The sequence below is a fragment of the Vombatus ursinus genome, unplaced genomic scaffold (assembly GCF_900497805.2).
Source record: "Vombatus ursinus unplaced genomic scaffold, bare-nosed wombat genome assembly UNPS02014798.1, whole genome shotgun sequence".
Classification (NCBI taxonomy): domain Eukaryota; kingdom Metazoa; phylum Chordata; class Mammalia; order Diprotodontia; family Vombatidae; genus Vombatus; species Vombatus ursinus.
This window is the reverse complement of record NW_020954576.1, coordinates 76,410,420-76,436,680: the sequence shown is the minus strand read 5'-3', so window position 1 is coordinate 76,436,680 and position 26,261 is coordinate 76,410,420. Positions and strand designations below refer to the sequence as shown.

The window sequence follows — 26,261 nt, the reverse complement described above, 5'->3', positions numbered from 1 at the left end:
GGCATTCATGGGTGAAGTGACTTGTCCAGGGTCACACAGCTAGTATATGCATTAAGAACATGAACCCAGACTCATGAGTGTACTTTACATCTCCAGGAGGGTGAACTTGGTGGCTTGTGCTCAGAAGTCTTGGAAAGGCTGATGATGCCAAGGTGGCACCACCCACATGGCACAATGATTTTCACAATAGACCTGACTCCAATATTGGGAGTGGCTTAACTGACTTCACTACGATTAGACATGGAACCAGATCTGGCCGTTGGACCCAATACCTCTACTTTAAAGATGAGGAAACTGAGGTGCTGAGAAGTTAAGAGACTTTTCTAAGGTTATACAGGTATGAAGAAGCAGGACTAGGATTTGAACTCAGGTCCTCTGACTACAAGGCAGCTAGGTGGCACAGTGGAGAGAGACCTAGGAAGATTTATCTTCATGAGTTCAAATCTGGCCTCAGACCTTGGGCAAGTCATTTAACCCTGTTTGTCTCAGCTCCTCATCTATAAAATGAGATGGAGAAGAAAATGGCAAACTACTCCAGAGTCTCTGCCAAGAAAACCCCAAATGGGGTCACAAAGAGCGAGACACAACTGGCAAACAACAACTTGTGACACCACCCACATTCCATTGTGCTACATTGCCGAGACAAAGTCCGTGGTCTGGGGGCACTTTCCTCATTAAATCAGAGACCATCAGAGTTGATTTCTGAAAATCCATCATGGTGGAGATACTGCCCAGAGACACAGAAGGGAATTAGGATGCCGTGACAGTCATTTTCTTCGGAATCAAGAGATCAGAAGATCTCTTGGAATCTTAGCTTCATCCTGCCAAGATCACAGGATGGCAAGAAAAAACCCATACACATCTCCTCCATTCACCAAAGTCTACATTTACCATCCAGAAAGAACCAAATGTAAGGTGTCTATAATGGATGCAAAAGGGAGAAAATACCCACAAAGAATATACTTCTAGTCAGAGGCCTAGGTTTAACTTTGTATACTGAAATGCTGCAGCCCTGTGGCAGAAGGAATAAAATGCCCTCCCATATCATGTGGAAGCTCTTCCTTCTTTGGATTCTTAACGTTCATTCTAAATCCTTCATTGGCAGCCAGAGATAATAGATCCCTCCTTATCACTCGGGGATTACGAATATTGATTTTTCCCCCCATTTTTCCTTAGGCATCTGTGGCAGGGCTCTGGAAGGCGCCTCCTTTCCCATCCCACACACTCACATCCCCTTACCTTAGTTTTCTTTTTCTTCATTCTCAGGACTCTGGATGCGATCTGGATGGTAGACAGGGTTTCTGCATAGTTCCCGGCGGCTGCTGAGATGTGAGCTATCATGGTGGTGCGGCAGTTCATATTCCCCAGGGACTCTCGCAGCAACATGGTAAGCTTGCTGTCTCTGCGAAATAAAATGAATTAAGGCTGCATTAGTGGGTCATGCTTCACTTTGGCTGTCACTGGGGGGTGGGGGGGTCCTTTGGTTTGGGTCTCTGTGTGGCTTTTTTCTTTCATTTCCTTTTTAATGGCGTACTCATTAGTATCATTCTCCAGGTTGGAATAATTTGGTGTTGGCAGCTGAGCCAAAATGGGCTATGACCTTGTGCCCCAAACCCAACATGTCTGTCCCACATCTGTGCATCTGTCCGTGTCATGCCTCACTCCTAGAATGTACTCCCATGTTGTAGTAGAAAGAAAACTCACAACCTGTCTCTGGAACTTACTAGCTCTATGACTGTGAGAAAATCATTTAACCTTTCTGAGGCTCAATTTCCTCATTTGTAAGGTGGGGATCATAGTACCCTGTATGGCTATCCTCACACGGTTCTTATGAGGATCAAAAGAGAAGCCGCTTGTAAATGTTACACGTCATTTATTTTTATTGTTGTTTTTCTATGAGAAACGACTTGTAATTCTTAAAGCATTATAAAGTTGTTGTTGTTGCAGTTGTTAGGACCATAGATTCAGAGTTGGAAGGGATATCAGACGCCATTTAGCCCAATGCTTTCATTTCACAGACCAAGAAACTGAGGCCTAGGGAAGCAAAGTGACTTGGGGTAGGATGTAAATCCAAGTCCTTTGACACAAGAGTTAGTGCTCTTTCTGCTGCACCATACCATTATATTCCAGCCAAGTTGGTCTAATATCTGTTCCCCAAGCTTAGCATACTATCTTCCCTCTCCATGCTTTTACACAACTTTTCCTTCTTGCCTGGAATGCGCTTCCCTTTTCAACTGTGTCTCTTATAATCTCCCATGGAAAACTTTTCCCAATTCTCCCAGTCATTAATGCTTCTGTGCGTTCTCTCTCTCTCTCTCTCTCTCTCTCTCTCTCCTTTCTCTCTCTCTCTCTCTTCTTTCTCTCTCTCCCTCCCTCCTCCTCAATTAATGAATTAATGACAACATCATCATGAGTCTGAAGGGTAAGTATGCTACTTATATGGGCCTCTCAAAGACACTTACTACCTGGGAAATTCACTTAATCTCTCCAGGGCTGAGATTCTTCATTTGTAAAGTGAAAGGGCTGGACTCAATGACATCTAAGGGCCCTTCAAGCTCTGAATCTACAATCCCTAGCCCATAGCAGTTCAGGAATGTTAAGTCATTCAGTCGTGTCCGACTCTTCATGACCACTAGGCTCTTCTATCTTCCACTATCTTCCTGAATCTGTCCAAGCTCATGTGCACTGCTTCCATGACACTATTCATCTCATCCTCTGCCAGCCTCTTCTCCTTTTGCCTTCAATCTTTCCCCAAATCAAGGTCTTTCCCAATAACTCCTGTCTTCCCAAAATATTTAAACTTCAGCTTTAGTATTTGACCTTCCAATGAGTAATCTGGAAAAAAAAATGCCTAGACTAAACCAATAGTACATGACAGAGCTGGAGTAGAACCCCGGTCTTCTAACTTGAAGCTCAGTACATGCATCCTTGGAGAATACATCCTAACCAAAATCTATGAAATTTATTATTCCTTGTAGGTAGAGCATCAACATTCATCTTCTTTTACTTTAATATATTTGAGAGTGTTATGTCTCTGAGGGGCAGGCTGTCATCTGAGCTGTGCTTTTATTTCCATTGAATTAGACAGTTCTCTGTGTTTAACTCTTGGCAAATGCATACCATCCTGTGAATTGGCTAATAGGGATGGTGAGTGATTCCTACTCCTGTTTAATTTGTACAAGCAATACAGAAAACTTGTGGAGATCCATTTGGGCAATGGGGGTACCCTTTAACCGGTGGTTTGAGAGAACGAGTTAAAGTTGAAATCCTTCAGAATTATTAAGATTGGTAGCCTATAGTAGTTATCTCAGCCATGGCTACTAGGTGATGTCATCCAGAAGCATCAAACAAGAGACCTGTCATGGCTCCCAAGTGCAGCCTACCCCAGATTAAAGTGTAATTGGGAAAGTTAGCAAAATGAAGAAAAATATAATAAACCATGGATAACCCTACGTTTTAAAACTAAGTCACTGTGCAGTCTGCAGGGATCCTTATGTATGGGTTAGAGGCCCCATTTCTATTTGAGTTTCACACCACTGGTATAGGACATAGAATGTTGGACTTAAACTCAGGAACCCCTAAATTCAAATCCTACCTCAGACATTTATTAGCTTTGGGCAAGTCATGTGATCTCTTTCAGGCTCAGTTTTCTTACCTATAAAATTGGGATTACAATAGCATCTACCTCCATAGGGTTGTTGTGAGATAATATCAGATAAAATAATATATCAGATAAAATAAAATAATATATGTAAAGTGCTTTGTAAACTTTGAAATGATTATTATTGTGAACAACTCTAGAGGTGTGGTTGGACAGTCTAGTCAATCAGCAGGAGATTGTAGGCCAAGAGTGGACCTAGGAGATGGGGGAAAACATTTTCCTTCACGGCTTTATATCAGGGCTCTGGAAAGGAAAGGCTGTCATGGGCAGAAGAACAGCAGGTTTCCTTTTCACAGAGAATTACGAAGGTGTTACCTGGGGGTAACGCCAGGAGCCAGAACATTAAGGCTAAGTCCCATGCTAACTGTGGCTTCCTTCAAAGAAGAGCTGCCAGTGATGGCAGTTTGGTTGTCGTTCAGTCTTTTTCAGTCTTGTCCAACTCTTCATGACCCCATTTGGGGGTTGTCTTGGCATGGATACTAGAGTGATTTGCTATTTCCTTCTCCAGCTCATCTTACTGATGAGGAAACTAAGGCAAAGAGGGTTAAGTGACTTGCCCAGGGTCACTCAGCTAGTAAGTGCCTGAGGTCAGATTTGAACTCAGGAAGATGAATCTTCCTGACTCCAGGCCTAGCACTGTCCACTAAGCCACCTAGCTTCCCCAGAGATGGAAGTAGAGGTGAAGAAAATAGTCAGTGGAGGTTGCAAAGGTTTCACTCCCTTCAGACCATTTTCTTCCTACCACCAATGGTAATTGCCTGACCACTGCCATATCTGAGCATTAAAAAGAATAAATAAAGTACAGGTCCTCTGGCATATGCCTTAAGTGATACTAAAGAAAATGGATTCCTCCTGGATGGGTTTTTCTTTTTGATAACTGGAAACTGAGAATGGATTCCATTAGAGCAAGTCTAAAATGGCAGGCTGTACTAGTTTTCTAATGGCAGGTTGTGCTGGATGAATTTCACCTTGATTAGGACATGCTTCATTAAATCGCCATGTAACCTTGTGCCATTCTCAAGGTTAGAGTCAGAACTCTGAGCCTTGCCAGATCAAACTGCTTGTCCTGTCTATGACTTTGTGTTTCCCCATTCATCATTCAGTCATCACAGGCATGGTGACATGCAAGAATCTGTTGGTTGTTTTTTTTTTTTTTTTTATAAACGTCATTATGGGGAGTACACAACAATGTATATGTTGCTTAGTAACAGGCACTTTTGCTTTCCTTATCTGAGATGGTAAAATTGCTAGCAGCCCCCCTTTTCACATGGGCTTTACTAGGTTCTAAAAGACATCCACATAGGAGAAAAAAAAAAAGGCTGAGATAATGCTCTGTCCTCTCTCAGCCTTGCCATGATCCTTTACTTAGAGTAAAGAAACAGGGAGAGAACGTGAAGAGACAATTTAGTAAAGGTTCAGAATTGTAGACTTTCTTTACTCATAGTATCTGTGGCAAAAGAATACTGTTAAATAGTGGTAGGTCAGATTTTGGCTCTGACACTTACTAGCTTTGTGATCCTGGGTTTTTCTGTGATTCAATTTTGTTACCTGTAAAATAGGAATAATAATACTGGAAATAATACACCTCCTCCTCCACTGAAGTACAAGCATGGTCTCATTTTAGTGTGAAGGCAACCCTGGCTTCTTCCAAGGCTATGGCCAGTGGGGTTTATGCTCCAGCAGATACTATCAAGTACAGGCCCAGGAATAGATTTTATGTCTTTTATTAGAGATAGAGCCTAGCTGACTTCAGAGAGGGTTATTACTGGGTTGGCCACAGGGTGATCAATTTTTTGATCATAGTGACTCATGAACATTGTAGAGGGAGCACACACACAAATAAAAACATGGATCTTTGAATGACCAAAGAAAAATGCCTGTACTTCAAAGGGTAACTGAAAATGCTTTTTAAACCTAAAAGTACTATATCACTGTTAAATATTTAATAGCTAGCATTTACATGGGCAGCTGGGTGCAGTGGATAGAGTGCCCAGCCTGAAGGCAGGAAGTTGTTGTTGAGTCATTTCAGTTGTGTCTGACTCTTTGTGACCCCATTTTGGGGTATTCTTGGCAAAGATAATGAAGTGGTTTGTCATTTCCTTCTCCAGCTCATTTTACAGATGAGGAAACTGAGCAACCAGGATGAAGTGACTTGCCCAGGGTCACACAGCTAATAAGTGTCTGAGGCTGGATTTGACCTCAGGAAGAAGAGTCTTCCTGGTTCCAAGCCCAGTACTCTATCCACTGTGCCACTTAGCTGCCCAGGAAGATTTAGGTTCAAATCTGATCTAAGAAAGATATGATTCAGCAATGCTTGGGATGAGGGGTCCTCCAGATCTGGTACCTGACACTGGGGGAAGAGAGCAGTGAGCAGAAGAGAGATGCTATCGTGAGGTCACGAAGGAACAGAGGAGGGGCTGGTGGTGGAAGGTAGTTTATGAGGTAGGGGGAGAGTTATATAATAGCTTCAAGAAACCATGTTTACACAATAATATTTTCCTCCGAATATCACATGATTCTATCTCCGCCTTTGCTTATAGGAGGCTAGGAAGAGAACATTAAAAGAACAGAAATACTTAATAGGCCTTAATTAATCAGAGACTTGAAAGAACATAATAATACTTTGTAATGATGTGATGTCTTCTCAGGCACAAAGCCAGAGGCTCATCCACGTGAGAAGTAAGGTGTGTCCCTAGTTACCTAACCATCTCTTTTTTTTCATTTGTTATTCGCTGTCTTGATCGCCCATTCTGTGTGTGAAGCTCAGAGTCCCCATAAGAACCAGTCAGTATGCTGGGATCTCCAGCAAAGAAGGATAAATATCGAATTCTCTTAAGAAAGTCCAGAAGAGCCTCAGGCCCAAGAGGGAGCCACAGTTACAGAGAGAATTGGGTAATAACAATTTCATGGCAGGAAATGGAGCCTGAGGTTTTGCTTATTAGACTCAGTAGTGATGGAGATGGCTATCAACATAGGGCCATTGCAGCATACGCCAGAAAAGAACTACGCTAAAGCTGGGAGGGATTTCCCTTCTTCTGTCTGATCTATTGCCTCTGGAAGGAGAGCATTTAGCCCCCTATCCATTTGTAGCCCAACTCTTTCACTTTACTGAGTAGTTCTCTACTATGCAAAAGGCTCCATGAGATAACAACAACAAAAAAAGAGTTGTGTTTGCTCTAATTTTCAAAATACACATAACTCCAGGCAGCTTAGTTCCTCTTCACAAGGATATAGGATTTGGAAATGTTTTACGCATTTCAAAAATCTGCTCAAGGAAGAAAACCTCAGCTTCCCCAACAGCAGGGACTACTGGCTAGTGCTATCACACCTGGCCTAAATCTAGTGTTCACATCTGATTTTGAAATTCTAAATGCAACATCGACTCCCATTAAGGGAAAGCTACCTATAGCCTTCAAGATGACTCTTTCACCTCATATCCCAAATCTTGATACTTAGGATGAAATAGCATCCAAGTTCACTTAAATCATGTGTATAGGGGTAGGCATGGAACATATATTAAAGACAGTCCATCTTTTTAAGATAAACTCAAAAATTAGAAGAATATAATAAAAGAAGGCTGCACCTCTACATATGGAAAGTCTCCATAAAAATATTGATGAAAGAGGAGTTCTGTTAACTCAGAGGGCTCATTAGACCAAAGAATGATATGTTAGAAAAAATCTTTTGGCAGCAAAAGCTGAAGATAGCAGATTAAAATACACCCACAGAGAGTTTCTCTCTTAGAAAAATGGAAGGAAATGAGGTTTGTTTTAGATGTTATAACCCCATCCCATCACATTCTAGAGTGAAACCCCAATATGGATTTTTCCACATGAATTCAATTTGCAACTTAATCAGACAATTGATTGATCAACAAACATTTATTAAGTGTCCACTATGTGCCAGGCACTAGGCACTGAGGACGCCAAAGAAAGGAAAAACTAATTCCTGCCCTCCAGGAGCTTGTATTCTAAATGAGGAAACAACAGGGAAATAACTAAATACTTAGTTGACAAAGGGAAGGGAGTTAGCAACTGAGGGGACAAAGAAAGGCCTCCAGCACATGTGGAATTTAAGCTGAGTCTTAAAGGAAGCTGCAAAAACTAAGAGGTCTGAGCATTGTAGGAATGAGGGACAGTGAAAGCAAAGGCAGATCAGAGATGGAGTGCCATGTTCAGAGAACAGCAAGAAGGCCTGTGTAACCACAAAGGGGTAAGGGATTAGTGGGCAGCTAGGTGAAGCAATGGATAGAATGCCCAGCCTGGAATCGGGAAGATTCATCCTGGTGAGTTTAAATCCAGCCTCAGACACTTACTAGCTGTGTGACCCTGGGCAAGTCACTTAACCCTGTTTGCTTCAGTTTCCTCATCTGTAAAATAAACTAGAGAAGGAAATGGCAAACCACTCCAGTATCTCTGCCAAGAAAACCCCCAAATGGGGTCACAAAGACTCAGACACTGAAAAAAGACTGAACAACAGCAAAAAGGAGTTGGAAGGCTGGACAGATAGAAGGGGCCAGGAGAAGAAGAGCTGTAAGGGATAGAAGACTTTGCAATGTATCCTGAGAGACACGAAGTCACTGGAGCACAATGAACAGGTGATACGGTCAGACCTATATTTTAGGATAAATGACCCAGCAGTTCAGTGGGGGAGAAATTTAAGACAGGGAGACTAGTCAGACGGCAACTGCAGTAATCCAGGCAATAAGTGACGAGGTCCTGGAAAAGGTGTGTGACTGAATGAGTGGAGAGAAGGGGCACATAGACAAGAGATGCTATGAAGGTAAAAACAAGATTTGGCAAAAGGTGGAGATGTGAAGCGTGCATGTAGGTGAGGAGTCGATGACACTGAGGTCTAGGGCCTGGGAGACTGGGAGGATGCTGACACTCTCCATGGTAACAGGAAAGTTGCAGGTGGGGGAAAGGGGCAGTTTGGAGAAAGATAATGAGTGCCATTTTGAACATGCTGAGAATGAAATGACTACAAGACAATCCATTTCAAGACGTCCAAAGTCAGTAACTAGTCCGTAAACTATTCTCCCCTACAGTACAAAGAGTTACAATTCACATGTGCCTCAAGTGGAACTTCAGGGTTATTTTTCCTTGAGTGAAATTAACATCAAATGTTCATGATTGTTTCATGAATATTCATGACCTTTTCTTGAAGATCTCATAATCACTTCACTCGGGTTAGGTTCATTTGATCTATAGTAGCAAACCTTTCTCGTTTACATTCCCCTATCAAGATGCCAATAATATTATAGCATGACCTTCCCAATTTCCGGCACTGGAAAACAGCCCGAGTTATCCTAATTGCAATTCCAAACGGAGTGGTACCTGAAATTAAATTGACTGCTGTTCAGTTCCAGATATTAGCCCATTTGGAATTGCAAATGACATAAGCGGATCTTCTCAGCAGGAGGTTGGGAAGGTCACTGCTCCATATTGGCAGCTCTGATGGGAAGACTCGGCATTTGGGACCCCCCAGCAAGGGTGACCCACTGTTGTATAATGAAGTATTAGAAGAAACAATAGCTACTTGTGTTCAGTTTGCATGTCAGAGTCTCCCCTGTTCACAACGAGTGACTGCAAACACTGTGATTCATAGCCCTCTGGTCTTAATGGAACCTTGGCCAAACAGAGGATGCAACTTGAGTTTAGAAGCGTCCCTCCAACATACATAACCACTCAGCCTCTTGCACAATACCGCTCTGAAAAGCCCCACAAACCTTCCCTTCACCAACATGACATACTGCCATTAAAATATGTTTTTCTGAACATAAGACTTCCTGTTACCTACAAATCTTCAACTTTTTTTGATCAGGGGCCTGGACAAAGACAGGGATGGCATGTTCATCAAATATGTGGAGGACGTAAATCTGAGAGGGAAGCTAGATCAGTTCTAATGAAGTAAAATGTAACAGGGACAAATATAAATGCCTGTACTTGGGTAAAAAAATCAGTTGCCCAAGTACAGGTTGGGGGTGATATGGCTAAATAGCAGTTCATGAGCTCTGTTTGGCATTTAAAGCCCTTCGTAACCTAACCCCCTCCTACCTTTCCAGTTTTCTCACACTTTACTTCCTAACACATACTCTTCCACGAGTGATACTGGCCTCCTGGCTGTTCCAAGAACTCAGTCACTTCACCTCTGGGCATTTTCTCTTACTGTCCCCCATGCCTGGAATGCTCTCTCTCCTCTGTTCTGACTACTGACCTCCCTGGTTCCTTTAAGTCTTAACCAAAATCTCATCTTCTACTGGAAGCCTTCCCCAACCCCTCTTAATTCTAGTGCCTTCCTTTTGTTAATAACTTATTTATTCTATATACAGCTTGCTTCGTATACATTTGTTTGCATGTTGTCTTCCCTGTTAGATTGTAAGCACTTTGAGGGCAGAGAATGTCTTTAGCCTCTTTTTCCATCCCTAGCACTTAGCACTGTGTTTGGCACATAGTAGGCACTTAATAAATGTTTACTGATTGATTGCTAGACAAAGAGGTAGCCAACTACGTAGTGAGAGGGAAGAAAAGCAAATGGGCCACCTAGATATTGTACTGAAATGAACACCAATGAAATATTTAAAAAACCATAGAAAGGTCTTAAGTGTATTAAATAGACCCTCCATGGAGAATTTACCAATGACATATGTGGACCTAATTGAACAGGATGAGTTGGAATTAATGAGTTCCAATTGGCGCTATCAGAGAGATTATCTGCTCTCATGGGATCATGGATCCATCAAAGTACCAACTAAATTCTTTACAGGCAATTCTCTTTGGTAGATTAAATATTGGATCAATCAGCTAAGAACTAGAAAGAGTCTCAGTAGTCATCTAGAATACTATAGTGGGTAAGACACTAGACTTGGAGATAGTGACTTGCCCAAGGTCAAACAAGTATCTTTGGATCTATCTGAATACAGGTCCTCTGCTTTCATGATCAGTTTTCATTCCCCTTTACAATCTTGTTCGTACTATGAAATTAGTCACCAAACTCTTCCTTCAAGAGCAAGGGCAGAAAAACAAAATACAAACAAAAGAAACCTTTAGCTTACTGTAGCCTAGTTCCATGGGCCACAAATTCAGAATTGAAGTCTGATTTAATGAGCACTCTTCTATGTGTTCTGTTTGCTTATGGAAAATGAACTGAATTTTAAAGTGGTACTAAAAGGGAGACTCTGAAATGTAAAAGATTCAACTGACCACTTCAGAAACATGGAAAAAGCCTTCTGACTCCACAGCAAATGCTTTTAGGATTGCCAAGGTCAAAAAGATCCTTCCAACTCCTTACAAGGTGTCTCAAGCTAGAACTTTAGGAAGGTATCATTAGAAATATTTTAATTTGGGGGATGCTAAAAGGGATGGTGGGAGAACTTTAGGAAAGATTTGAAACTCCAATGAATGTCAACCAAGGAGACTTTGATGAACATTAATACTTTTCCCCACTATCAATGGATGGACTTTTAAAGTGGTTCATGTCACCATAATGCCTAACTATATGATAGGATGAAGCATAATAAGAACATCTGTGAATTATGGGTCTTTCACGGATTATGTTGGCTCATACCTACCTCCTTGGGCTTGCCTTGGTCACCTATTTAGGCTATTAATCACCTCTCCTTATTGTAGAAGGAATAAATCCAAGGTTCTTACTGCTGCAGAATCCTGGGATGCCCCAACATTCCAACATGTGAGTCAAGTCAAGCATTTATTAAGGGCCTTCTATGAGCCAGGCACTGTGCTAAGTGCTGGAGATATGAAGAAAGGCAAAAAACAGTCCCTGCTCATAAGGAGCCCACAGTCTAATGGGGAAGACATGCACTACCCTAACCATTCTCCGCTGAACCCTTATGAATCATAATGCCTACTCTGGAGTATGACTCTAGTGTGGATTAATCAATCAGTCAATAAACAAATATTCATTAAGGTCCTACTATGTGCCAGGCAGGCACTATGGTATTCACTGGGAGAACAAAGACCATCAAGGAGCTGACATTCTACTGAGGAGTGAATAACTACACAAGATATGCAAATAAATAGAAATACACAGAACAGATTCTCACCCATCAGTCCTGGTTCTGGCTATAATTCTTGAACTGTCACCAGTACAGTATCCTCATTCTTGTCCATCATTTTATATTTATGCCTTTGACAGAGAGATATCATCTCCTGCCTCCTGCTTCCAGGGTCTCAATACCAAATTTTATTGCCTATTCCTAATACTCAACTCTAAATCCTATCTGGGACTCGCATCTCTAATTTATTCTATCAGTTTATGAGCTTGTTAGCAGGTCGTTTCCATCATCTGCCTGTGATCTCCTCAGGTCTTCCTGACTCCAAATCTGGCAGTTCTATCCCCACTGTGCTACCTCGCTGCCCATATTGTATTTATTAAGTCGATATTCTGAACCTAGGCATGACTTTACATTTATCCCAATCAAATTTCATCTTTATTTCATATTTATTCTGTTCCTTATTCTATTCATTATGGTGGCAGAGGGTTTTTTGATCTTTGAGAGGACTACAGGGAATTTTACCTAATTTCCCATAATTACCAGCCTGAACTCTCTGCTCCTATCAATATGGTCTACTCACTGTTCTCCATCAATCATTTCCTTTTTTCCCACCGCTTTCCCTCTCTCTCCCTCATCTCCTTCCCCACCTCCCAAGTTGTCCTCTTCCTCCTCCTCCTTCTTTCCTTCCTCCTTCTCTTCTTCCTCCTCTTCTTTCTCCTCCTCTTCCTCATCTTCTTCTCTTCCTCTTCCTTCTTTTTTCTTCCTCTTCCTCCTCCTCTTAGTTTGCACTGTTCTCCCTACTTCTTTCCACTTCCACCTTGCATGAAGAACCAGCTTGAGTCTCACCTTTTCCATCAAACTCTCTTCAACTATTCTTGTCCGCACTGTTTGCTTTCTCTTCTTATCTTTCTTATTATATGATTTAGCAATTATTATTTTGTGGCAGCGAGGCAGTGCAGTGCATAGAGCACTGGACTTGGGAGTTAGGAAGACCTGAGTTTGAATCCTGCCTCAGATACTTATTAGTTGTGTGACCCTGGATAAGTCATATAAGCCCAGTTTCCTCATCTGTAAAATAGGGATCACATGAGTTAACCTATGGAAAGTGCTTTGTAAACCTTAAAGCACTATATAAATGCTAACTAGGACTATTATTAGCACCTACCTCACAGGGCTGTCATAATGCTCAAATGAGATAAATATGTAAAGTACTTTGCTTTTACTTAAAAGCACTATACAAACTAGCTTTTATCTATTGCTTTGTATTATTTTCTATTGCCTTGTGGGAACATCTTATCTCCTCACTTAGTCAACAAGTTCCTTGAGGGCAGAAGCATATCATATCATCTCATATTTCCTTCATATCCCACTTACTCTTTAGCTCTGAGCTCAGTGAATAACAAGTGCTCAAAATTCTATTCAGCTGAAAAATACTATGGTCTGTAGGTGAATGTTTTTTTTTTCAGCAACCCATTTTTAAATGGGTTAAAGATGCTGCTTTTCTCCTTTTCTTAGTATGATTTCACCCAGAGCCAGAACTTCATCAGGCTGATACCTTAAGTAACTTGGCAGTCAGACAGAAATTAACAGGTGCTGAGATCTACCCTGAATCAATAGACTCCCAATAATTGTCTATGCTAATGAAGTTTAATGATGGCATAAGGGACCCTTTATGGTTCAATTATAAGTCATTCCAAACTTTCTCAGGATAATAACCTGTGATATAATGGATATATATCTCTTTCTATCTCCATATATATGTATGTATATATAAAACCATTAAACATACATGTGTGCACACACACCAGCCATTTAATCCACTGGCAGTACCAGAAAAGGGAGTCATAATTATGTTTATCTACATCTTTATAGCAATTTAGAATATTGATGCTCCTTTATACATTTTTCATGTTATCTGAAGTTTCTCTTCTTTCAACATCTATTTGGCCCACTCCATTACTGTTAATTATCTGTATCTTCCAATTAACATTTCTATGGCTCTGTCACTTTTAATAGAATCCTACTAATGGCTTATGAGAGTTTGCCTTGGGAGAGAGTCCTCCTACGCTACGCCCATCATGTATCTTCTGAGTGGAAATGAGTTTCCTGGCATTATTTTGGGAGGTTTTCTGTCCATACCTACAGTATTTCAACAGTGTCTTTAAATCAGCCTAGGTTCTGTGGCATGAATTAATCCCAATGTTAAAAATCTCTGTGGCAAACCAGAAGGGATACTTAGGGATGAGTTCATGAGAGAAATTCAGGGGTGATGCTGTCATAAAATCACCCATAGATCCATGCTGTCTTTCTGAATGAAACCTTATAAAAACTCCTCCTCCCTGAAGAAGGAAGATTATTGTCACGTGGGATATCCTATCCCAAGCAAAATAGTTTTTGATATCATTAAAGGGCAGCACATTCTAGCAGAATTCTCTTTTTGCTCATACTTGTACAATGTTACAGCTGAAAGGAACCGTGGACAACATCTTGTCCTCATTTGATAGATGAGCAAATTAATGACTCTATCAACTGCTTGTGCCTCCACGGCAATGCTTATACCCTTTCAGACCATCCCTAAACCTTCTCATTCGTCTCTCTGAGTGGTTTTTTTGGACAAATGAGCTTGACAGAGCACTTGCCGCAGGCCTTCCACACAATTCCTCATCAAAGCTGTGAGCAGAGATATGAAGAGCTTGGTATTAGAAAGACTATAAATACAATAGTCCATAATATTCCACACTTCTATACCACTTTAAGGTTTGCAACCTCTAGGTGGCATAGTGGATAGAGTGCTGGGCCTGGGGTCAGGAAGACTCATCTTCATGAGTTCAAATCTCGCCTCAGACACTTTACTAACTATATGACCCTGGGTAAGTCACCTAACCTTGTTTGCCTTGGTTTCCTCACTTGTAAAATGAGCTGGAAAAGGAAATGGCAAACCACTATAGTATCTTTGCCAAAAAAAAAAAACCTCAAATGGGGTCATGGAGAGTTAGACACAACTGAGACAACTGAATAACACAGAAAACTCCCAAAGGGGTCATGAAGAATTGGACACAATTGAAATGACTCAATAACAACAACAAATTACCTCCATTATTTCATTTCATCCTTGCAACAATTCTGAGATACTTTCTATAATTATCACCTCCAATTTACAGATGAGGGAACTGAGGCCCAGACAGTCTAAGTGACTTGACCAGGTCATATAGCCAGTAAGTGTTTGAGGAAGGATTTGAACCCAGAACTTATTGACTCCAACTCCAGCAACGCTCTGTTCATTACACCATCCTGTCTCTCAGAGTAACATGTTTTTAAAAACAGAGATGTCTCTCAAAGGTTTTAGAGACCTATCCTTTCACAGACAACCTGAGATGACCGTGAATGGCCCCAGATGATGCTGGGGAGTGAATGAATTAGGGGAGTATTCATTTCCCAGTGCTGAATACCAGGTGGTGCCTCAGATTGCTCCATCATGGCTCCTCCAGGAGGGCTGAGAGCATGTTAAACAGGATTAGGCAAGGGTTCTGTGGCTGATGATTATACCGGATTATAATTATGACTGTTTCCTGTCTCTGGGGTTCTATTTTACCAACTCTGTGCTCTCCCTCTATCAAAATAAAATAAATGGAGAAAATGCAAATATGAAGTAATTCTTTCATTTGCATTCACTTGGCTCTGGTCTGACCTTGTGCACACAGAAGTCAGGAAGGTCTAATCTTTTTCAGCTCAATCAGACATGAATATCAAGGGATACTTCTTATGTTGTAGGATTATCTTCCATGTGAGAGGATAAAGGCTTGACCCACACTAGGTTCACATTCTATTAGGCTCATTTGTTGTGGTTCAATTGTGTCTGACCCTTTGTGACCCCCTGGATCAAACTGTCCATGGGGTTTTCTTGGCAAAGATACCTAAGTGGCTTGCCATTTCCTTCTCCAGTGAGGCAAACAGAGGTTAAATGACTTACCCAGAGTCACACAGTTAGTAATTGCCTGAGGCCAGATTAGAACTCAGGTCTTCCTGACTCCAGACAACCCAGGGTTCCATCCACTGAGCCATTTAGATGCTAATAATTAGTATTAGCCTAATACTACAGTATAATAGCTTTGGAATTCATAGGCTCATAGAATTTAGAGTGGGAAGGGTCCTTAAAGATCACCTAGTCCAACCTTCCCATTATACTGATGCAGAAATCGAAGCCCATTGAATTGAATTGGACCAAAGATTTTGAGATAAAAATCATCTTAGAAGTTACTTAGTTCAACCCCTTCCTTTTACAGATAAGGAAACTGAGGCCAGAAAGTGACTTAATTAAGGTCATAGAGGTAAGAACGGTAATGGTTGAACTTCAGATTATATTTTTTTTGCAGAGTGCTTTCTTGCTCTCTCTTTCTCTTCCTCTCTCTCTCCACATATATGAATATACATAGGTATATATCTATATATGTATCACAACTCTTGTGCTCTCTCTCCCTCTCTGTATCTATACATAGATACACAAATATATATGCACATATATAATATACATATGCATCTTATTTATTCTTCATAACAACTCTTAGAGGTTTTATTATGCCCATTTTATATATGAGAAAAGTAAGGCTAAGAAGGGTGACTTGGCCATTGTCATATAGGGTCAAAAGTGGAATTGAACCCCAAGAGACTCCTAATACCATATGTCTGGCAATCTTCTACTGTACCACATTGTTTCCCTCTGAGTGCTTGGGTTAGCCCATGTGAATGTCCAGATGAATGCTTTGCTTTCTTTCTGTATACAAATAAATGGGGAAAATTCTAAAGTAAGTGAGTGAGCAATCCATAAAATGTAAAAAAAAAAATCCTTTTATGAAGCAAATAATCCCTCCTAATTTATCTATTTTATAACTCACATGTTAGGAGAGCTTAGAGAGCTCTCTCTGTGGATAATTCCCCAAACCATGATGTTGGCATTACTTTTGCCCAGTGGAAATGGGACAGAACCTATCATCAGGATTTCTTTAAGTAAACACAACTGATGATAAGCCACTACTATCTGACTAATAACATATTTGAAAACTACTAAATGCCACAAGTAGTTTCATTATCTTATTTCCTTCATGACTGCCAACCTCAGATGTGTTCTGGTAAAAGCTGAAACCCAATGTTGCACAATAACCCTCAAACTTCTCCCTCGATTGCAAAGAAAATTTCCTTTTCACTACTCTGGCCAGCCTGTGTTGACTAGATCATGATCAAGATCAACTAATAGACAATAGGATTATTTGGAGCAGAGAAGCAAAGGCTGAAGGTGAGGTCAGAATGAACTGTGGGGATCTTGTCCTGGTAGGAAGCCTTGTACGAGGGAATTAGTCTGAGTAAGAGTATCTCAATGACTGTTGCCCTTTCTAGCTTGGCTCTCACTAAGTTGGAACGCATGTCACTCACCCAACTACTTCTCTCAAGATAGGAGATCTTGAACAACTCCTATCTCCTTTTGGGATGTTGGTCTCATCAACTGTAAAATGAGATGGTTAGACTAATGAGCTCTGAGATCTCTTCTAGCTCTCACTCTTAGGGGTCCTTTGACCTACTTGGAGGTGTGACACAAGATCCAAATAAGGATGGAGAAGTGGACTTGATGATTTCCATTTTGAGAACTACCACAGACTGTGATGTACAATACATCATGTATTTTTTTTAAAACGCATCCACTCTCCCAGAACCACCTCCTTAGCCCCACCAAGATTTATAAGTGCAATAGAGAGTCCAAAAATGGATTTTTTGTTTGGAGTAGACAATAGCTATTGGAATGATCTCAGTGGGATTCATATAGTGCATTAATAAATGACAGCAGAAGAACTCAGTTCTCAAACAACATAAAACCACTTATGTTTCAGGAAAATGACTAGGGACAGTGCACAGAATTGCAAAGTCCTAGAGGTATATGACCTTGGAAAATAGCCTTCCTTCTTATGTTTCCATAGGTAAAATATTGCTGGTCTTAAGATGAATGCTTTTAGCTATTTATATCTGAAAGTTTTTCAGTCTTCGGTCTCTCTTTGCTGAGACTGCCAATCAAGGGTGACCAAAGACGGCTTGTGCAGTCTGATGAGGAGGAGGGAGGACACTTATCCAATATGGTCCTTGTTATGTTTAGGCCAATAACCAGTTGCCAGATGGGAAAGCTAAAAGGCTATTCTTAAACACATGTGTTATAGGACTGCCTGGGGATAAACTTCTTTTGAAATCATGTATAACTAACTTTAAGGAGGGTGATGAAGGGAACTTTGTCAAAATGCCTTTTGAGTATTGTGCATGGTTTAAAGAAATCTGATCCCACAGGCTTTACAAAATGTACCAACTCGATTGTCTCTTGGCACAAAGGAGAGTACTTAGTAATTGGAAAGAATTAAAAAGAAATTAAGTTTAAGAATGGTTTCCATTACTAGTGCAAATCAGGGATTCTGAGAAGAGGCCATGTTGAGGAGGACACGATTCATACATTTAATGACATATGGGAGATCCCATGAAATTTTAATGGGAAACACAATGAAGGAAGTCTTTATTTCTTGGAAAAGAATTAAAAAGCATTAAGACTTTTCTATAGATATTTATATCATCTGAAAACAAAGGTAAAACAGTTACACTATTTTCACATTTGCTCTGTTGCTAAATTGATAAAATGTTTAAATACAATGCATAGACACTCATTTTCTCTAGTGAGTACTATAGCTTTGATTAGGAATCTAACCACTGTGATCCCTCTGCTATCTTCTCACCTAAGTAAATTACTTGAAGATAGGGCAATGATATGATGTTTCTCAATTAGTGCAGGATATGCTCTTGTTTAGGCAGACATCTTTCTTCATCTCATTTTTTTTAAGTGCTATTTATTCTGTAAAGTCTCAGTGTAGCTCCCAAGTGTTTTAATAGACTATCTAGAGAAGTGTGAGGAGGTAAGTGGCAGGCCCAAACACCTCTAATGAATACCTAGATCTAATGGGTGTCTACTCCATCAAAAGAGCCCTACTGGGTAGCTTCCAAAGTATTTGATTGCTTACGTTAAGCTGCTGGGAGAATAAAGTAAACACAGATGCCATTTTTTTTTTAAGGAAAAAAGAAAACTTCCATAGAAGGCCAGATTATCTCTTGAATGTATAAAAGTCAGAACGTCTCACGATCTCAAAAAATTATAAATGACAAGGTGTGTCTCCTGCAGGCCAAGAGTAACTCGCCAAGAGCAACAGTGGAGAAGAGGCATCTCAGGAGCTCTTTGTGTTTCTTCCTGCTCCAGAACTATGATTTCACTGGTTTTTGGGATGGGAAGTCCTCTCACCTAGGCAGGCTGGCAAATGGATGGTAAGTTATAGTCTTAGGGAGATGTCTGGGGCACTGGGAGACTAAGTGATCTGCCCAGGGCCACAGTTAACAGAATCAGAATCTTCACCTTGGTCTTTCCAAATCCAAAACTGGCTCTCCAGCCCCAGTATGATGCCACTCCTTTCTTGTGTCACACTTGATGTATACTCACAGTATTTCTCCCTAAATAGGATGATTTGGAGAGGAATTAACATGGCTTCAAAATAAGGTATGTGTCTGGTCATGCCAAGAAGTCAGGAAGATCAATTTAGGTTACAAGGCTCCATTTGTGTTGACATGGTTGTGGGCACTTTGGTTTCAACAGCAAAAAAAAAAAAAAAAATGGCTTGGCCCAGTAAGATGTTTGGGTTCAATGAGCTGGTATATTCAGTTATAGTTAAATACCTTTGAAAAGAAGGGAGTTTGTTTAAGGTGTAACCACTGTAACCAGGTAATTTCTGAAGCTGTGTCCATGTGATGAAAACTTTCCATGAGCAAGGCTTGGTTTCTGATTACTATGGTGTTTCATTCTCCTGTGACTAGCGAAACAGAGGGAGAAGAAAAGCAACAGGAAAGCAAAAGGTCATTCCAGGAGCTGAACCTGACTGTATCTAGGAGAGGGCAAAAAGTAAAAAGCTCTCACTGTGGAGAAGGGTGAAGCAAGAAAAGGGTTGGGAGTCAGGAGACCCGAGTTCAAAAGTGTCAGCTCTGTCTCTGACTGTGAGCAACTTCGTTCTCTGAACCTCAGTTTCCTCATCTGTAAAACATGTGTGCTGTGTACTTCACAAAAGTCATGGTGAAAAAAGCATTTGGTCACACTGTAAAAGCACCCCTTCTAGGATAGGATCATAGCATCATGGCTCAGAGTTTCTGAGGATCTGCTTTTTTTTTTTCTGATTAAATTTCATAGCACTTTATTCAAATGCTCAATCTCTAGCAAGACAAGATTATAGTATCATAGATCCAGGACCAGAAGGGGCCTCTGGGGCATGACTTGCAATCGACTTCCATTTGAGGGAGGGAGGGAGGGCTGTGCAAGGTCACCAGCCTCACTTTCTCCTCCAGAGCCATCTGGGTGCAATGACGGGATCTCGATGACAACTAGAGATGGCCCAGGATGCAATGGGAGACCCTGGCCTTTTAAGCTAAGGTCTTTTCAGGTTCTCATTTTGAGTGAGGTAAGATTTGATCACAGCCCACTCCTTTGGATTGTTTAGTCATTCCAGTTGTGTCTGACTCTTTCTGACCCTTTTGGGGGTTTTCTTGGCAGATACTGGAGTGGTTTGCCATTTTCTTCTGCAGTTCATTTTACAGAAGAGGAAATTGAGGCAAACAGGGTTAAATGACCTGCTCAGCTAGTAAGTGTCTGAGACTGGATTTGAACTCAGGTCTTCCTGACTCCAGGCCCTGAGCTCTATCCACTGTGCCACCTAGCTGCTCCCAGACCACTCCATTGCCTTGTTTATCCCTGTGCTAACCAGATACTCTTCCCAATCATTTACTTTCTCTTCTTTCTCCCTTCTCCTTGCACACAAGAAGTGGTTAAGGGAAAAAGAGGGAAGAGAATAAACATTTGTATAGCACCTACTATGAACCAGGCACTGTGCTAAGCATTTTTACAGATATTCTCTCATTGTTTTTATATTATTATCTCATCATTTTTACAGATATTATCTCCTCAAAACAACCCTGGGAGATAGGTGTTATTATTATCCCTATTTTATAGTTGAGAAACTGAGGCAAATAAAGGTTAAGTGACTTGCCCAGAGTCACACAGCTAGTAAGTGTCTGGGGGTGTTTTTTTTGGGGGGGGGCAGGCTAGGCAATGGGGTTAAGTGACTTGCCCAGGGCCACACAGCTAGTAAGTGTCAGGCCAGATTTGCACTCAGGTCCTTCTGACTCCAGGCCCAGCGCTCTATCTGCTATGCCACCAGCTGCTTCAGTTGGTTAATAAATGTTCCTTGCATTTTTCTCTATGTCTGCTCCACTCTGGAAAGCCCATCTATTGACAATCAATCTGGGACTTAAAAGCTGTTAACTGAAATTGTTAGTGAGGAGGTGGGCACCTTTGTTCACAGTTAGACACAGACAACCACCAATGTAATGAGATTTTTGCAGGGTACTGAAAGGCATCTTGAATGACTCTGATCCTGCCTAGTCTCAGAAGCTAAGCCAGGCTATATCTTGGATAGGAGACCACCTATGAAGGCCAGGTGCCATAGCCTTTGGGAAAGTAATTACAGCACAGTGGAGAGAATGTTGGATTTGGAATCAGAGGCTTTGATTTGAATCCAGCTCTGCTACTCACTACCTATGTGACTCTGGGCAAGTCACTTAACCTCTAGGCCTCAGTTTCCTCATCTGTGAAATGAAGGGACTGGACTAAATAGCCTCTAAGATCTCTTTCAAATCTAAATGAATAATAACTAATAATTAGTTCCTCAGAATGGTTAACCAAGACAACAATGGGAATATGAAACAGGATAGGTTAAATTTTGATATTAGGAGGACTGAAGAGAAGGGCCCAGCAATGACACACCTATTAAACCATAAGCAGATATCCAGAGATGAACTTCAGGAAGGAGAGAAAACTCCCATCCAGCAGTGGAGGAAAAAGCACCCCTGACTGTGATTTGTTGAGTTATTTCAGTCATGTCTGACTCTTCGTGACCCCATTTGGGATGATTTGCCATTTCCTTCTTCAGCTCATTTTACAGATGAGGAAACAGAGGCAAACAGGGTGAAGTGACTTGCCCAGGGTCATACAGCTACTTAGTGTCTAAGGTTGGATTTGAACTCACCGGGATGAATTTTCCTGATTCCTAGCCACTGCACCACCTAGCTGCCCTTGGATTGTGATAGTTTGTGTGTTATAATGGAGCCTCTCAATCATTCTGACATTGGGGTTTTAAGCAGCAGGAGGTGTCAGAAAAGTTATTACAGGGATAAGTGGGATTATTTGAGAGAAGAGTGCTGTATGGGGTAAGCCTTAGCTAGTGTGGACGATAATAAAATCGAGGGTTTCAGTCTCAGCTCTACCTGTATGACCTCGGGCAAGAAACTAAACCTTTCTGGGCTGTATTTCCTCATCTGTAAAATGGCTGGTTGAACTAGATGATTCCCAGCTCTAAATCTATCAGGAAAAAAAATCACAAATTCTGGCTGGCCTGGATAAAGAGTCTGGTCTATGAGGTTACTTGCCTCCATCTTCTCTGATATTAATGATTACCAAGCTGGAGATGAAAGTGTTTACAATGAATAATAAGTTAAGCTTATTTCAGGGTCTCATAGCCTGACTGTAGCTGCTTTCAGCTAAGTTCTCATGTCAGAAACCTCTGGATCGAGTTTGGCACCCAAAAGCCGTGGTGAGAGTGAAAACTGGGCACTGAAACAGAGAGGTCATGGTTTGGTAACTAAGCCTTGTTTGTCTGCCAGGCACCTGAAACAACACAAAAGCCTAGTACTCAACTGACTGCACACACCTGGTGCTTAGGAAATAGGACTTGGTAACAGGCACCTGACTGACGGAGCCTTCCAAGATATAAGCCTAGTGAGGCTGAGACCCAGAGAGAGATGTCCCTAGACGCAGAGGAAGTTTTTTAGATAACGCCGGCTAGAGACAGGAGGTATGTTGGATCAAGCATTTATTAAGCAACTACTGTGTGCTAAGCACTGGCGATACAGAGAAAGACAGAAAAAAAAAAAAAACTCTGCTCTCAAGGACCTCCATCCTAAAGGGGGAGACAACATGTAAATAACTAGGATCATAATGTTTTGGTCTTCTAGGGCTGGAAGAAAGAGAGGAGACCTGGATTTGTCTAATTAGCCTCATAGAATCATAGATTTAAAGCTGGAAGGAACCTTAGAGGTTATCTGGTCCAATGCCCTCATCCTAGAGAAGGGAGAAATAACCTTCCCTCCTTCCCCAGGTCATGCAACCTAGCTCCTCTGACTCCAAACAAGTGATCAAATAATGTTAATTAATGTTTCTTTCTTTTCTTCCTTCCTTCCTTCTTTCCTTCCTCTCTCTGTCACTCCCCGATGCCCTAGGCTACCACCTCTCTCTCTCCATCAATGAGGTAGGCAACTATATGGAGTAGTCATTCACTCATTTCTTTGATGATGATTTATGACGTACCCACTGGATATAACCTTTTGTGCATGGTATTAAGTAAGTTATAAGCCTTTTACTGAAGGATCATACAATATAGTCAGGGTGGCAAAACAAGGACACACATGCATTTAATACGAATTATAAACAGTTCAATGTGGTTAAGAGGATTGCCATGAGATCAGATATAAGAGACAGCCTTTATAGGACTGGACCACATATTTTGTGCTGGGTGAGCCCTTGCAAAGCATTGAATTCAACCACCATATTTTACAAATGAGGAAACTGAGGCCCAGAGAAATGACTTATTTAGGATCACAGGGATAACAAGTGGCAGAACTGGGATTCAAATCCAGGTCTTCTGACTCCAAATCCTGTGCTCTTTCCATTGAACCAAACTACATTTTAAATTCCATTTAATTAACATTAATTGATCACTATCAGTGGAAACAACATTGGTCTGAAAGTCAGCATAATAATCTAATCATAATCTCTAGCATGCATAAATTATAGTGCTTTTAGGATTATAAAGCAATATAGAAATGTCATTTTATCCTCACAACAATGGAAGGTAGATGCTATTATCTTCATTTTACAGATGAGGAAGCTAAGGCAGACAGAGGTGAAGCGACACACCTAATAAAGCACAGGTGAACTCGGGTCTTCATGACTCCAAGTAACATTCTATCTAGTACACCAGGTAGCTGCTGCCCCAAGAGACTTGGATTCTTGTCATGAGACCCTCTATCTAGTTGTGGGCCACTTACCTTCTCTGTGATCTATAAAATGAGGGGGACGGACTATGTTGAGAGGAACATGGTTTAACTCATTAAATTCAAATCTGTGTGGAAATGAGCAATGCCATAATGATTTCTCCACCATTTTAAAAAATAGAAATTACCTAGCAATGAAGAGAATCTACTAAAAATGGATTCAAACACCTGGGAAATGCCTTCCTTATCATTAAAAATAACAGGATTTAATATACAGATAACACCACTGGCAGTGTTTGTGCTTTTTATATCTGAAGAAAAATCTATATTTTATCCCAAAATGGAGCTCTGTACCCATTGGCAGTAGGGAAGTCTCCTCCTCACCTCCCTTTACATTTCTATCACATTTTTATGATTATGAAGCACATTCTACATATTAACTCATTTGATCCTCAGAACCACCCTAGGTTGTTCAAGTATCATTAATCCAGAAATTGTGTGGAATAATAGGCAGTTTTATTCTGTATAGATCTTGTTTGTACACAGTTGTCTGCATGTTGTCTCCCCCATTAAACTGAGAGTTCCTTCAAAGTAGGTACTTTTTGATTTGGCCTTTCTTTTTATCCCTAGTGCTTAGCATAGTGCTAAGTGCTGGTTTAACAGAATGTTGGCCTTGGAGTCGGGAAGACACGAGTTCGGATACTGCCGCAGAAACTAGCTGTGTGACCCTAGGCAAAACATTCAACCTCTCTGTGACCCATCTTCGTTATCTTTAAAGTAGAGGGTTTGGACTTGAGGGCCTCTTCCAGTTATGATCCTACAGTTTGTACTTTCTGACCCAAGTATCTTTCCTGGAACACAATATACACAGTGTCCATATTTCTGGAGGTCAAGGGCATAGAATATGGACAAACTGTTTATTATTCATGGAGCCATGTCAACTTTTTAAAATCCTGACAATAACTTTTAGAAAAGAAATAGCTGCAATGTCATTTTCTGCTTAGGGTCTATACTATGAAATCCCATTATCAGTCAGTGTAATAATGAGGTCTCCCTGGTTTTTCTAGTGGGTGAACCCCTTTTGGGACAGAATCCTACACAGATCTCACTAATATATACCCCACATATGCCTCCCATATACATATTTCCATCTCTGACAACAAAAGACATGTATAAAGATCTAGAGGGTTCCATCTAGCTTTCCTCCTTTGCACTGCCTTGAAGAAATATTCACAATTCTCAGACTATGAAATTGTTTGCTGAGTGAGTTCTTGAATAGATGCCCGGCTACTTGGTCACCTTTCAGAAAGACAACTCAAGGCCACCAGTGAGTGGCAAATCCTGACTTTGTTCACTAGGCTTTCACAGTAACAGTCTCTGGGTTCTTTTTGGTTTAAAATTACAGGCTCCAATGAATGGCTTGGGGCAAGGAAAAACACTTCCCCTTGGCCTTTGGAAAGGTCAAACTGCTTGACTTTTAAAGATGGCTATTCTCCCCTTCCAAAGGAAATTGTCGAACAGCAGGGAAGAGGTAGAGCATTATTCACTTCCTGCAAGAAGGCAAGCAGGGGAGTTGGCTGTTTTAGAGAATGATTGGCAAGTTAGCCGCAGGAGGGATGGCTTTGTGCTGTGGATTTATCCATTTCTCTAGGGCAGGTAAAGACTGAATTAGAAATGAGTGGGAAAGGGCTCCAGAGGGTCCCTGGTCAGACTTTTCATCTCCCTTGAGGACCTCCTTCAGGTCGGAGCTTTACTCACTTGGACCAAGGGCCAATTTCTTCTACAAAAGAATAATTATCATTCTAATAAGGTAGGAGACTATTCATCAGTTGTAGCCTAACCAACCCATTCTTCCTGAGAATTGGGATTCAGGGTCTTTTAGATAAATTTTAAATATTTCATGATTTTGAAATGAAAGGCTACCCACGTCCTGTCTCTAGACCCCCGTCCACTTCTGAAAATCCTGGCAATACCCTTTTAGGAAACCAGCAGCTTCAATGCCATTTTCTGCTTAGGGTTCATGTTATAAGATCACATTTTAGGTCAGCATAATAATGAAATCTCCCTGGTTTTTCTAGGAGTTGAACCCTCTTGGGATGAAATCTTAGACAGGCCTCGCTTATACTAAATTCTAAGTGGCAGTGGGTAGTGGAGTGGTAGAAATCATGCTAAAGCAAGACTATAAGTATATTTTTCTGGCACAGAAATTGGCAGCTCCTATGGCTTTTATAGGATTCCTGCATTTCACAGATCCCTCCTTATGCAACCACTTTGTTATGGTTTCCCAACATCTTCCTTGTAAAGACATTAACTGTAAGGGACCACAGGCCCAGTATGACCTCTGGAAAATTACTAGGTTGCAGTTGTCAAGGCCTCCTTGTGATAAGAACAAATTACTACCTCTTCCTGGAATACCCCTAT

At 41.0% G+C, this 26,261-nt stretch overlaps 1 protein-coding gene across 1 annotated transcript in view; it reads right to left on the bottom strand.

Moving 5' to 3' along the window:
• The window catches only part of LOC114049740 (kinesin-like protein KIF26B), a 605,544-nt gene that overhangs the window by 32,917 nt on the left and 546,366 nt on the right, over window positions 1–26,261 (bottom strand). Inside the window, exon 11 of the mRNA XM_027871128.1 lies at window positions 1,240–1,402. Coding sequence (XP_027726929.1) covers window positions 1,240–1,402 — 163 coding nt within the window. The remainder of the gene's footprint in view (window positions 1–1,239; window positions 1,403–26,261) is intronic.